Below are 15,002 nucleotides of genomic sequence, written 5' to 3'. Positions count from 1 at the left end.
ACCACTATCATCAAAACCACCATATTCATCTTCTTTGTCATAGTGAAAATAATCTATTAGTGAATCGTTCATTTGATAACATTTTTCAAGTGTACCTCACAGCGGTTTTAGGCCTCTTTGACCATATGCCCAATCTTGAGAACAAGGATTCCAATCAACACCAATCTCAACATCGTTATAATGAAAGTTTACATTTACTCTATTATTTTTGGGCACACTTTCCGATTACATATGTATGTTATCTGAAGAATGAACTTCAATGGATGGGTTTCAATGAACCCCTTGGTGAATCCCTTGTTCTGGTTCTAGATGTTATTGTTCATAGTTGGTTTCAACTTCAATTCGGTATGTCACCACTTCAAGAAATAAGGAAGACTTTTTGCATGACCTAAATAACTTCATCGTCATCCAAATATCATAGTCATCTTTTAACAAATATGACAAATCAGTGAACTCTATTGGGTTTGACATATAAATTTTTATCATATTATAACTCCGATTGATACACAAACGAGAAAATACTACTTCTACAAATCTATCATAATTGATTTTCCTATTAACTGAAACTAATGTTTGAACTTCACCAATATATTTTAAATTATTATCATCTTCGTTAAGTTATTGCTCACCAAATCCAAGTATGAATAGCATCCCCACCATTTTTTTGATCAATCAATTCAAACAAGTGAAGTGTAGTTTGTTTAAAATCAATTAATTTTTTAATCAAACAAGGAAGTGTGGTTTGTTTATAAATCAAGGGAAAAATTGTAATAAATATTTTCATTTGCCTCCAAAGCTACCCTATTCAAAACATCAATGAAAAGTGTTTTCATGCAACAGTTCCATTCAACTTTTTAATGCATAAATTCACACAATTTTTGCAATGCAACTTTTCTCACACTTTTTGCACCGTTGCTTTCTCTCTCGCACTTTTTGCACTGCACATGCACTCTTCACACTTTTTGCACTTATATTCATTTTTTAGTTCTGATTTACACATATCAACAATCACACTAAAAATCAATATGTTTTCGAATTAGTTTATGAATGTTCGATTTATAAGTTACTAAACTTATTATCAATGTGATGATGCAGGAGTATGCTCCAAAAGTAAAAAATTGTAATAAATATTTTTCATTTGCCTCCAAAACTACCCTATTCAAAACATCAATGAAAAGTGTTTTCATGCAACAGTTCCATTCAATTTTTTAATGCATAAATTCACACAATTTTTGCAATGCAACTTCTCTCACACCTCTCGCACCGCTGCTTTCTCTCTCGCACTTTTCGCATTGCACATGCACTCTTCGCACTTTTGGCACTTATATTCATTTTTTTGTTCCGATTTATACATATCAACAATCACACAAAAAATCAATCTGTTTTTGAATAAGTTTATGAATGTTCGATTTATAAATTACTAAATTTATTATCAGTGTGATGATGCAGGAGTATGCTCCAAAAGAAAAGGTTGCTGATGAAAAATTATACTAAAAAAAGAGGTAATTAATAGAGAGGGGTATTATTGAAATAAAAATTAAATTTGTTTAAAAAGGTAAATTTATTAAAAATTAGCCAAAAATTTTTGTGCTTATGATAATTAATATTCTATTTTTAATGTATTGATAATTTTCACATGCATTTTATTTATCATGTCAGTGAACTTTTGGTGGATTAATCTGCGAACTTCAAAAAATTCTGCAGCGAAGGTATCTTCAATCAACACTAAAGGTGTCCCATAAAAATGACCATTGTTCTGCATTATTTCATTCAAGTTGTGAAAATCTTTAAGCCTGTATGTTTTGTCTTCTCGTATATCATTATGGATCGAGATGGGTACTTGTTTGAGAGTTTATTTTAATGTGCAGTGGCCTTCAATACATAATGGATCCTGCACTTCTTCAACCAAACTTGTGAATGGAACTTGGCTTGGGCTTGGTCGAGCACAAGCACATTTGGGCTCGTATACACAGTGTCGAGTTCGAAAAAAAACTTGAACTCTTCCTCTAATTGTGAGCCCAAACTCCAATAACACTTCCTGCAAGCTTGAGCTGATCATTTTTCGATCAAGCCGAATTTGAGTTGTGTCATATTTGAGTTTGATTCAGTCAAATCCACACCTAATTTAACCCCAATTATGAAAAATCACTTTACCCCTAATTTAACCCCAATAGCATCAAAGATGTATAAAGTGTTCAGAGGTTAGCAATAAACCATTGAATGTTGCTAAAATTATATAGGCCACCATAAAATGCTTAATTTAATATTATTCTTATTATTAAGAGAAAACTCATTTTTAATAGTAATAAAATTATGTGTGTATATTTTTTAGTATATAATTGATTATATAGAAATGTGTTTTTATATAATTAAATAATTTTAAATTAAAAATAAAATTTCTAATTACACACTTAAAAATATATACACAACATTGATCTAGTCTTCCTTCATGGGCTTCAACGCCATAAAAGATGCTTGAACACCCAATTTGTTTGGATATTTCTCAATAATTGTATATCATTAAAAATTATAATCATAAAAAATATAGCTATTAGATACTTGATTTTTAGAAAATTTCTGGTTCCACTAAAAATTTTACCTTTCTTTAGGGAAGAACTGCAGATAGATAGTTGGGCATTAAATTTATACAAAAACAAAATAGGTTTCGGCAGTTGGTATTGTAAAATCAAAACCAGAAATCATATTTCATATTTTCAGGACCATAAAAAATAATTCAATTTGACATTGAGGCTGAGCATTTGTATTCGGAAAACAAACTTTTGTTGGTAAATCTTTATTTTGTCAAAATAAAACTAGTTTATCCATCAATGCCTTGCAAAAACACTTCATTTGACAAGTGATTTCCTCATCTGTCTTTAACATGGGTCAGTTCTTATAACAACTATAAATATCAACTGCAACCAATAACCTTATTACTATTTGAAATGTCATATAGGCTTACAGCAAAATATTTTTAGGGTTCATCCAGCAACCGCAAGAAATCTAAAGTTAATTGTAAACTTATAATATCCATATTTAAATAACATTAATACAAGTTTCAACTGTTGTTCGAGATAGCATGGTGGAAATTTGCATTTTACAGAGAATAAAACATTTAAAAATCACTAGATAACAATGCAGATGTTTGCAGTGTGAACATATTGACATCAGGGTAAGAAAAACAGTGAAAAGATAAAACAATCTTAGGCGTTCTTGACATGACTGCACATACCATGCTCACAAATGATTGAAGATTAGTCAGAGAATAGAACACCGCTTTTCAGCTTGCTTCCGGAGCTCCTCGGTTTCCTTCTTCGCTTTCTCAAGATTCTCTCTAAGTTGACGAATTTCATCATTTGACCTCATTTGAGTTTCCCATGCCTTCTCCTCTGCCTTTAGGCGGGCAACTTGCTCCTCCTTCAATTGCTGCTCAAGCTTAATAGTTGTCTCTTTGAGCTTTGACTCAACCTATGTAAAAACATTGAAAGCGGACCATTAAGCCCCAAAATAATATAATACAAATTCTGCTTGACATAATAGATAAATGAAAAAGACAAAAAATGTAAACTAAAAGGACAGATAAACAGAAAAAGCAAATAGAACTCCCAAATTTATCAACTGAAGACCATTCACTAAACTAGACACAAATGGAGGACCCCTGGATTCCTGGATTCCTATAGCCATAGTTAATCATATTAGAATTTCCGAGGTTGAGAAAAACAACCCATAAAATTTCTGGAATTACAAATCATAAATTTACATTCATACTTTAGCAGGGGTATATAGAGAACAAGCACATGGTATCTCAAACAAACACATCTACAGTTTTCAACATAAATATTAATGACATTCATAATTTTCCCATAAAAAAAGATCTGATTTATATAGACAATGCTTGCATCAGACTAAAGTCAATCAAACAAATTATTTTTCAACAATTTCTAAAATTTTGCACATCTTGCCCTCATTTAAAAAAAAAAAATTGTATCAGACTCACAACAACCTCACAGATATATTTTATAATCCAATAAGAAGATTCTCAAAACTAAAATTGAATTAGTATCCTCAGACAATAGATCATCTCACAATATGTTACACGAGTCATGAATGTAAAATATGTTTACATAGGATCTCATTGATTACCAAGAACATTCCAAGGCCTTGCTGTACTTTTAATTAGTGGAAGATAAAGGCTGCAAATGGTAACTTAGAGGCTCTTAAGAGCTAGATATGAATTTAATCTTTCTAGGGGCTCTTTTCTCCAAAAGTATAAGGCTAGGCCGCAATTGTAGCTTTACCTCCTTTGTAATTATACAACTTAGAATATCAGAGCACAAATGCACATGCACAAATTAATACAAGAAAAAGAGATCAACAAGATTACCATCTCAGTAATTTGTTTGAGCTGATCTTCATATGATCTTTCTATTTGCTCCTTCAGCTCTGTAATTTCTCGCTTTGAATATCCCTTTAGAGAATTAACCTCTACTTGTTGATCATGAAGTTTCATAGCCCCCCTCTGTACGTCAAATAAAGACATTTCATGACAAAATTAATACAAACTGCAGGAGTCAAAAAATAAAAAAAATTGTGAACAAACTCACCTTCAATTCAGCAAATATATCATCTGTGTATGGTTGTCCACCATTCTGCGCTAGGACCCTGTTAACAAGGATGAGAAGCTCTCTAACTTGTTTAGCTCTTTTGGTTTCATCTTTAGTCTTGTTATCAAAAAGCATTCGCCGATTTTCACACAAAGCAAGAATATCCTGAAACAAAGTTAATATAAATGTGAAAAATAACTTATATTAGCCCTTTCTTTTTTAGAATTAATAAACATTTAAAGAATCATAAAGTTTAAAGATGTTCAGCCTAGAAAATTTAGGCCAACCAAATAAAATAGTTTAAAAACAATATCAATCTGCTCATAACTTTTTACAAGGTAAAACATAATGTTTTTAGAAAAAAGTTTCATAGTGCTAGTAAAGCAAATGCCTCAATTTGCAGACACAAAATGACCTCTTAAAAAACATGTCTATTTTTAAAGTATTTATAACAACCAATTTTAATTCCTATAAATGAGAAGAAGTAAAATGACCAAAGAATAAATCTATTTTGTTAATTGCATGGTAAGGGCTAAAAGAAATTTTTACCTGACAGGTCAACTTATTTGTGCAATTAAAGAGTGAGCTTGGTTTTAAATATTTCTGAAGTTAAAAAAGTAAGAAATTGAAATCAAGTAATATTGGGATAGAGGTGCTAACATTGTTGCTACCAAAACAATCTTGCACTGAATTAGACAACCGAAAAGGAAGAACGATTAAAAAAACAGTCATGAGGGCAGATCTATACAGACCTAAAAGAAAGTTTAATCTTGTAACACAAAATGCAATTACGTAGCAAATAGGGGTGCCTCAACAGCAAACCAGTCAATTTACGGAAAATATAGATCGAATAACAAGATTGGATAGCAAATATAAATTTAGATATCCATAATACTCCAGGGAGTTCAAAGCTTAGAGGACTCTAGAAATTCACAAATAAATTCACTCGATAGAAATACCTTTATGAAAATAAAGAACATGGCTAATAAATCAGAGTTAAAGTTCAGAAAGAAACCTTTAAAGGATCAGGACAATTGTGACCCAAATAGTCTTCTAACGTTTCCTCATTATCTTCAAGTTCATCCCCACCAGTGAAGACTACAATCATGTAGTCTATAATTTTGCTTCCAAACAAAGTCTGTAAGCTGTGTAGGGCAGCTAGTTCTTCTTGTGAAAAACGGGCTCTCACTGAGAAAACTACAATGACTGCATGGATACCATCCTTGGCCAACTTAATACATTTGACAATTTCCTTCCCAATAAATTCAGATTCAGCGGAAAAATCGAAGAGTCCTGCAACAACTCACCACATTAGTATATATGATGAATCAAATTCAAATGCAAGATAAAAGTTGTAAATCGCACAATCAAATCCAGGTTAACATACCAGGAGTATCAATAACATTAATGATCTGCCCATCTTTCAGTTCAGTTCTCTGCAATTCAGATGTACTAGTAACACCCGATGAACTAGCCCCGGACTTAAAAGCCCTTCTTCCAAGAATGCTATTTCCGGTGGCACTTTTTCCATTGCCAGTACGCCCAACTAAAACCACAGTCCATTCTCCACTGGCCACAGCCCGTTCACCACTGGATAGGGAAGGGAGTTCCCAATCATCATCTATGGTATGATCTACTGAGCTTCCACCCATTCTGTAAGGAACAAATTACTTAACCTGCAACACAAAAAACATCAAAACACTTCCAATCAATCTATAACCACTGATTTTCTTCTAGCCGCAGTCCAACTTGCCCCCAAAATTCACTATTTCAACTACCTTCCTATCTGTATCTAGATATACGAACTAAACATACAATCCAACGTCGCATTGCACAACACTGCTCATCCTCAATAATTACATTAACCTTTTTACTCTAATCTTATCAGTTCATTGCAAGCATCATCAGTGATCAGTTTGTTTACAAAAGTTTGTAAGATAAAGGTATAAAAAAAATCTAAACACAATCTCAGTTCGCAATCCTCACAAACCTAGAGTACAGGCACAGTATCAATACTGGGAAGTTTTCCCAGTACAGTAAAATGATCGCTAATGTATTTGAACAGCAAGAAAAACAAAATTCGAATCACGATTACTACAAATATTTAATTTATGGGAATAAAAAAAAATCATTATTAAAGTACATACACATTTGCTCTCAATAATTAATTGATATAAATGAGTCAACTCAATTGGAAAACACAACTAAGAAAAATTACAGACTGTCCAAAATCGTAATCAACCAGTTCGATTCATGAAATAGGAAAGCAAGTCATTAGAGATTAAACAATTTTGAAAAATAAATAATTAAAATAAAATAAATTGGTAAGTGAGATTACTTACTTGAGACGAGGAACAGGGAGAGGGAAGGAAGATAGAGGTCGTACGAGAGACTCAGAATAGTAAGTCATAAATAGAGGGCCCAATTATGTTTTCCACGCAGGGTTAAATAAAACGACCGTTGTACCTTTAAGTTTAAAAAAATTATTTTCTTGCTGGCTTGTTAAATTCGTTTATGTTAAAATATCTGTTAAATTTTTTTATAAATTTATTAAAAAACAAAAAAAAAAACTCTTAAAATAAATAAAATTTACTCAAAAATTTTATTAAAAATTTTTTATATCTCTAATTAATATTAATTTCATTTAAAACTAATAAAAATAAATTTAAAATTAATTATTACCAATTAGATTCATTGTTAAGTACGTCAAGAATTGTATTAATTTGGTGTAATTTCAACTAAAGGAAACTTGACAATCGTTACCTCCTATTCTCTAAAATAAATTCAGTTTAAAAAACTCCTACCTCAGCAAACCTCAAAGGAAAAACAAGAATATTCTTTGGAAGTTGAAGGTGAAAATTTGGTTCCTTAGAAATGGAGGCAAGCTCAAGAGGAAATTAGCCTAATGAAGAAAGATATTTATCGATAAACACAATAATTATTTATATATACTAAATTTTATCAAACATAGTAATAATGTAATTTCAATAATCTTTCAAGCAATTTATTTTTATGGTAATTTTTTATTTTTTGTAATAAAATATTATTCAAACCAAATACACATTTATAATAATATTTAAATAAAATGATATTAATATTTAAAATAAAGGAAATTATAATACATGACCAAATTACCCCTCCATTAAGCAAAAATGCCCAATTTCACTATTCTTAAGTAAAAATGCCCAAATTTTTTTCCTAAGCAAAAATGCCCTAAACTTTTTTTAAAATACCAAAATCACCTTTCACCACATTTATATAAACTCTCTTACTCATTCTTATTACACACACTTCTTATTTCACTCAAACACCCACTCTCACTCTCATTTTTACTAAATATCAATTAGTATAAGTTCGTTTGGATGATAGAAGTTTATATTTCTGAATTCGATTAAAAAAAAAGCTATTCGTGAAAAAAATGTATTTATATGAATTTTAACCTAAAAACTTAATTTTAATTTTATCTGTTAAATCTGGTTTATATGTCATATAAAGGGGGTGCTTGAATATTAGATAATAATATAGGGGTTAAATGTAATGTTAGATAAATATGGGGGGTATTTTGATATTATACAATATATAAAGGATTTAAATAACATGTTAAGAATAGATAGGTATATTTTAATACAAGAGAACATACAAGGGTGTTAAATAAAGTGTTAGATAATTATGGGGGGTCAAAAAAATATTATAAAAATATGGGGTATTTTGATATTAAACATTGTAAGAGCATTATAAATGAAATTTTAGGAATAGATAGATGTATTTTGATATAAGACAACATACAAGGGTGGTAAATATAATGTTAGGTAATTGTAGGGGGTAAAAACATATTTAAAAAATATGGGGGTATTTTGAAATTACATAATACATGAAAGATTTAAATAATAGGTTAAGAATAGATAGATGTTTTTTGATACAAGAAAACATAAAATGGTGTTAAATGAAAGTTTAGATAATTATAGGGGGTTAAATGAAATGTTAAGAAAAACATGGGGGTATTTTGATATTTCATAATATCATGAAGGATGTGTGGACAGCCGTCCAACGCTGTGAAACAGTCGAACAGTGATTGTCCTGATGCCAACGTAATATAGCTAAAAAGGAATCCACATGCTAAAATGGTATGAATAACTTCAAATGTGTTAGTTATTGACGAATATATCAAACTTTTAATCAAATTATATAGTATAGACAACTTACATCGTCGGTCAGCCACTTGCGCAACTCTACCACAAGCCACCAAAAACTGTCCTTCGACTTCGACCTAATGAAGTAAACATCATGCGAGTCGAAAGTCGCAGTTCTAGTGTACCACATGAGGAAAGATTCCTCACGCTCTGAGGCAAAGGATGGAATGGTCCTGAGTTGTTGTTTTGCCCTCCCTTTGATTGGATTTGTATACGGGGTGCGAACGAGTAGACCCTTCTAGATGATCCGACCATGTGTTGTATGAATCAGCTACAAGTACATACAACTATTAATTTAATATTTCATCCTACGTAGCAATTATGCATTAATCGATTAATGTTACATTCTCCATGTATGCGGGAGGAGGTTTGGGTGGAGAATCCTGAATCATGGTCAAGTCCACCATGCGTGCCTCCTCGACAAACTGCAAAATTGTAATTTTGAAAATCTCAATGAACAATATATATGAATATTTATATACTAATTATAATTGATATACCTCAATTATAATTCAAATTCTAAACGTTGAAATACCCTAGAATGTTAACAATTAAAAAATCGTTTGAAAATCTGGAAAATACGAGTTGATATATCCTAAAATGGCAAATTTAAAAGAAATGGAAATGAAATTCGAATTCTATACGTTGAAATACCCCAGAATGTTAACAATCGCAAAATCGATCGAAAATCTGAAAATATAAATCAATATATCCTGAAAGGATGAAAATCGAAAAAATGAAACTGAAATTTAAATTCTATACTTTGAAATACCTTAAAATGTCAATAATCGAAAAATCATTCAGAAATCTTCAAAATACGAGTCAATATATCTTAAAATAGTGAAATTCCAAAAAACGTAACTGAAATTCAAATTCTAAATGTTGAAATACCCTAGAATGTCAAAAAATCAAAAAATTGTTTGAAAATCTGAAAAATACGAGTCGATATATCATAAAACAACGAAATTTGAAAAAACGAAACTGAAATTTGAATTCTATACGTTGAAATGCTATAAAATGTGAACAATCGAAAAATTGTTAGAAAATCTGAAAAAAGAGTGGATTTATCTTAAAACAGTGAAAATCGAAAAAAAAGAATTGAAATTTCAACTCTATCAGTTGAAATACATAAAAATGTCACTAATCAAAAAATCGTTCAAAAATCTGGAAAATACGAGGCGATATATCATAAAACTATAAAATTTGAAAAAACGAAACTGAAATTTAAAAGTACGAATTGATATATCCTATAAACAAAAAAAATTGAAATATTAAGCTAAAATTACGTCATTACATCATAAAATGTGCCAAAAAAGTACATAAATCGAAAAACTGAATTTCAAATTCGACAACTACATATTGAAAAACCTTAAAACAAAAAAAATGGATATAAAATTCGAAAACTATACGTCGAGAAACCCTAGATATAAAAAATATCAATTTACCCCCAGAGAAAATTTCTACTACAAACAGGTCCAATATTTATCCCTTGCCCCCTGAGTAATTTTCTAATCTATTAGCGCCCTTGCAGTTTCAAAAAAGTAAATTTTCCCCCTAACCCACGGTATTCACGACATTAGCCTACTGTCACATGACACAACCATGGGATACACTGTTCCCATGGTCGGACTGTTGATCACTTTGAACGCATTTTTAGGCCAAAAATTTGTCGTTTCGACCTCCAATTTCAATACAAATCAAATCTATATAGGCTATAACACAAAAACCCTCAACAAATTCAACGAAAACAACCAAAAATCAAAACATTTTAAATATTGTTCAAAATCGAAACCCTAGAGTTTCAAACCACAAAATCTCACTCAAATCTCAATAATATGAATAATAACTTGATTCAAACAAAATTAGGGAAGATATACTAATCTTCTCTGCTATTTTGGATCATCGAAAAACATGAAAATTGCTAAAAATCTCTTCGACTGTGGGATGACCGTGGAGCAAAAAATTTCTTTGAATTAGCATAGTGAAACCGTGGAAGATTATCGTGGGAAATAAGGAAATTTTCTTTGTTTATATATAAGGGTAGTTTGGTCATTTCACAAAAATAGGGCAATTTTGCTTAAACCTTATTGTTTTGGGCAATTTTACAAAGACCTCCTTAATTTTGGCCAATTATTATAATTTCTCTTAAAATAAAATCACATATAGTAGATTATCAGACCTTTACCCATCAAAGGCAACTTTGAAGTTGACACTGATGTCATTTACTTAGATTACTATCTATAACAAGATAAAAACGTCTAAAAAATCATATCATTGTTAATTGTGTGATTATTATTTCAAGTAAAATATGTATGAAATTACCAAAATACCCAATAAATTCCATAACCCTTATGACTTTTTTCTTTTCTTTTCTGTGATGTTTTCAGGTCCAAAACAGGTTTTGATCTAATCTAACCAATTAGATGAAGACATCAACCAATTTTTTGTATATATATATATAATTAAATGGATTTGTGGTATAGTAGTATAATCCATTCATTTGTGATTGTTAGGACTCCATCACTCAAATCAAAATGTCGAATAAAAATATCACTCAAATCAAAATACCCAATAAAAAGCACTATGGACTATGACAAATTTACAAAAGGAATTGAAAAATCATATTGACATAAAAGAAGTCCAATGACAAATCCTAAATCAAGCCCATTGAATTTCGATCGGATTGATTGAATTGATCAATTCGATTCAAGTTATGACTAAACATATATTTATTTTAATGTAAAGTATGAATATATTAGTATTGATCAATATTATATTACAATTATAGGAGAAAATCAATCATTTTATATTCTAAATTAAATGATTTTTATTTTTTTGTTAAAAGCATTACAAATTAAAGTTAAACAGACCAATATTACGCCTTTACAATTTGTGAGTTCTTTTAAGTTTCCTTTTCTTATTATTGTTATTATTTAGAGAAAACCATTTTCTATGTAGTCTTCTTTCATGGGCTTTGTTGCCACGAAAGAAGCTTGAAAACCCAATTTGTTAGGATATTTCTCAATAAGTAAATCATATTTTCCTACCCAAGCTTTGGTCTAGAAACCATTTCCACCTTAGATTGCATAAATAATATTTTTTTTCACCCAAATCAAACTTTGTTTAAAAAAAAAACCATTCTAGTTCAACTTTTGAGATTGAGGATGATTAAAGCTTCTATTGGTAATTTATAAACGTATAATTTATTTCTCATGCAAGGTATGATGTAATGACAAATTCCCATTGGTTTAGTTTGGAAAAATAATTTTCACACCAACCTGTTAAATTTGTTTAAAAATTTTGTTAAATTCTTTTATAAAATTGTTGAAAAGACAAAATACATTTAAACTAAATAACAGTTTGCCCTAAAAATTTTTTTATAAACTGATTTTTTATATAACTAATTTATATTAATTTTAACTAAAAATAATAATAAATTTTTATTTTCATTGCCAGTACGCCCAACTAAAACCACAGTCCGCTCTCCACTGGCCATTGTACGATCTACTGAACCTCCGCCCATTTTGTAACCCAAAAAGCATCAAAACACTATTATCAAAGAAAGTCATTTAAGATTAAATCATTTTGAAAAATAAATAAATACAATAAAAGATATTGATCTGCTGATTACTTACTTGAGAAGAGGAACAAGGAGAAGATGAAGTGAAGAGTCTGTGACAGAGACTCAGAAATTAAAGCTATAAATAGAAAAAGATAGGATACTCTTTCTTACTTGAAATTACTTCTTCGAGATTAAGAAATTTCATGGAAGGATGAATATGTGGCACTTTTGTCTTTTGCAAAAATCATAAAAATTACCCTCAAAGTCAAACCTTATTGAATTAAAATTTAATATTTACACAAATTGACTAAATTACCCTTGCTTGGAGCTTATCAATGGCTAAAGCATTCCTGGACAGGGTTAAAAATAAAACTCAAAGGTTCAAAGTGGCATAGAGACATGCCAGCTAAACTTAAAAGTGGCATGAGTTTGAGTATTAGCTAAACTTCGAAGGGTTAGGTATTATAAATTAAGTAATTTTAAACTAAACAAACCAAATATATCTTCTTCATATCCATCATCTCAAATAGAGACAAAGTGCTCTCAGTAATCTTGAGCCACTCCTTAACAATTATGTGATCCTTGGTATTTGTAAATTTGTACGACTGATGCATCCTTGGTAGTCATAAATTGGGTGTAGTTGGGTTCTTTCTACAATCAGGGTTTTTCCTGTTATCCCTTTATTTGACACCTATGTCAATAGGGTTTGCATTGACTCATTAGCTTAAGTTGGAGCACCTCCTTATTATTATTGCTCCCTAAGCAGTTCATGGATCAAGTTCCTCACATCTACAACATTGAGTCTAGAATGAGAGGTTATGAGAGTTGCCCCTAAATCCTAAGCCTCATATTAGTCCCTTTGACTATTTCCATTTAAGCATTTGCACCTCCTCATTATGAATCTTTAAAACTCACATCAGTTATTAACATTTCTCATAAAGTAGACAATTTATAAACTAAAACTTTAACTTATAATGATCAATTGTAGGTGCAGTCAACATAGCATGAGGAGCTTACTGAGCCTTTTCTAATTATACTCTACCTAAGACATTTTTTGGATATCAAAATCATACTCTGATACCAACTTGTAACACCCTCTTTAGAAATACTGCCTTTCAGAAGGAAGTATTACTTAAATTAGTTATTTAAGCATACATATTCACTTGAATCTATACAATAACCTACACATAAAATAATAAAAACTAAACACCCTTCATTAAATAAGTATGTGGAAGAAGTCAAGAGCTATTAAGTAACAATAAAACTATCATCCATAACATAAAATATAACTCTCTCAAACTCAAAAAGCATCATAACATCACGTCTCTAAAAGTCCAAATACATAAAATAAAAAATATAATTGATTACTTGACCCCTCATAACAACTCATAGCATCTGGCCTCTTAGCACTACAATCGTCACTGTTACTTGTCACTTGCAAAATCATAAAAATAAGAATGTGAGCGATAATCACTTAGTAAATAAGAATATTATCTAAATATTTTCATAATTTTTATTTTTCACCTCGATTAGGTTCACTATAGCGTGGCCATCAAGAGTACTCTATGTACTCTAGCTATTGATAATGTGAACATTTTCATACTTAACAGTAACTTGAGATCTACTTTGGTTCCCTAAATTTGCCTAAGTAATCTTGATATCTCATGACATCACATACAATCCTTTTGGGTCCTAACTGTAATGACTTGCTAATTCAAAGTAACATAAGTGAAAGCTTAACCTTAATTGTAATAGTATAACTGAACTATAATTGACATGTTGATTTAACTAAGTCAATACAGGGATTAGACACTTTGACCATGTTAGTAAACTTATGGTACAATATACTTTTTACACCACTATTAGGCTATGTCAACAACTCGTTCCTACTATGGCTTACCATATCCTACTTCTGGTGATCAAGTCCTATTATAAACCATTATATCCTACTACGAGTAGTGCTCTTCTACTAGCAATATAAAGAGTATCTCATAGGTGTCTCCCAATAATGACCCTAATGACTCATATCGACTCATGAGTGAACTAGTTCCATGGTCAACCAACAAAGGTATGGTCATAGTATGCATACATGCAATCTCAAGCTACCTAACTTTAAGCTCGGAGCAACTTTCACCTTAGTCTAATACTTTATCTTTTATAAATTTGACCTTGAGACAAGATACTATAACTATAAACTTTCTATGTTTTAAGGATTCATAAACTTCACTTCACCCTTAACATTTTTAACCTTCTGTTTCTATTATGTACGACCACAAGCTTATAGGTGTACACAATCAAATATGCAGGTGTACATCCTCCTTTATGAATGATTAATCTTCTCCTTCACGATCATACACGAAACCTAGGGGTAAATTGGTGATTTGATCATGTACAAGCATGCATTTGGATACATAGGCATACACTATGTTCTAACTAAAGGGATGCAAATAGGTGTGTGTGACCTCCGTACATCCAATCATCAAACACTGGAAAAATATTATAAACCATGTTTGGGCATACACGATCATGTGCACGGGCATACATGGTGTATAGAAACATGATTTCCAAGCATGTCATAGTTGTGCACAACTGAAGTATGACCATACATGACGTATGGAAAATGTATTCTAGGTTCATTTCATATAT

The 15,002-nt window shown here is 30.6% G+C and overlaps 1 protein-coding gene across 1 annotated transcript; it reads right to left on the bottom strand.

Annotated features, from left to right (window-relative positions):
• Nucleotides 1-3,004: 3,004 nt before the first annotated feature.
• On the bottom strand, nt 3,005-7,051 carry LOC123229987 (immune-associated nucleotide-binding protein 9-like). Its single transcript, XM_044656066.1, has 6 exons — nt 6,947-7,051; nt 5,992-6,280; nt 5,620-5,897; nt 4,605-4,769; nt 4,385-4,519; nt 3,005-3,468 (listed from the first exon to the last, which is right to left on the bottom strand). Exons 2-6 carry the CDS (start codon nt 6,254-6,256, stop codon nt 3,259-3,261), a joined length of 1,053 nt encoding a protein of 350 aa, XP_044512001.1. The 5' UTR covers nt 6,257-6,280; nt 6,947-7,051; the 3' UTR covers nt 3,005-3,258.
• Between the last annotated feature and the right edge of the window lie 7,951 nt (nt 7,052-15,002).

Source organism: Mangifera indica, chromosome 11 (genome assembly GCF_011075055.1).
Source record: "Mangifera indica cultivar Alphonso chromosome 11, CATAS_Mindica_2.1, whole genome shotgun sequence".
NCBI classification, from domain to species: domain Eukaryota; kingdom Viridiplantae; phylum Streptophyta; class Magnoliopsida; order Sapindales; family Anacardiaceae; genus Mangifera; species Mangifera indica.
Note: the sequence above shows the minus strand (reverse complement) of the source record. Positions and strands in the feature narration are given on the sequence as shown.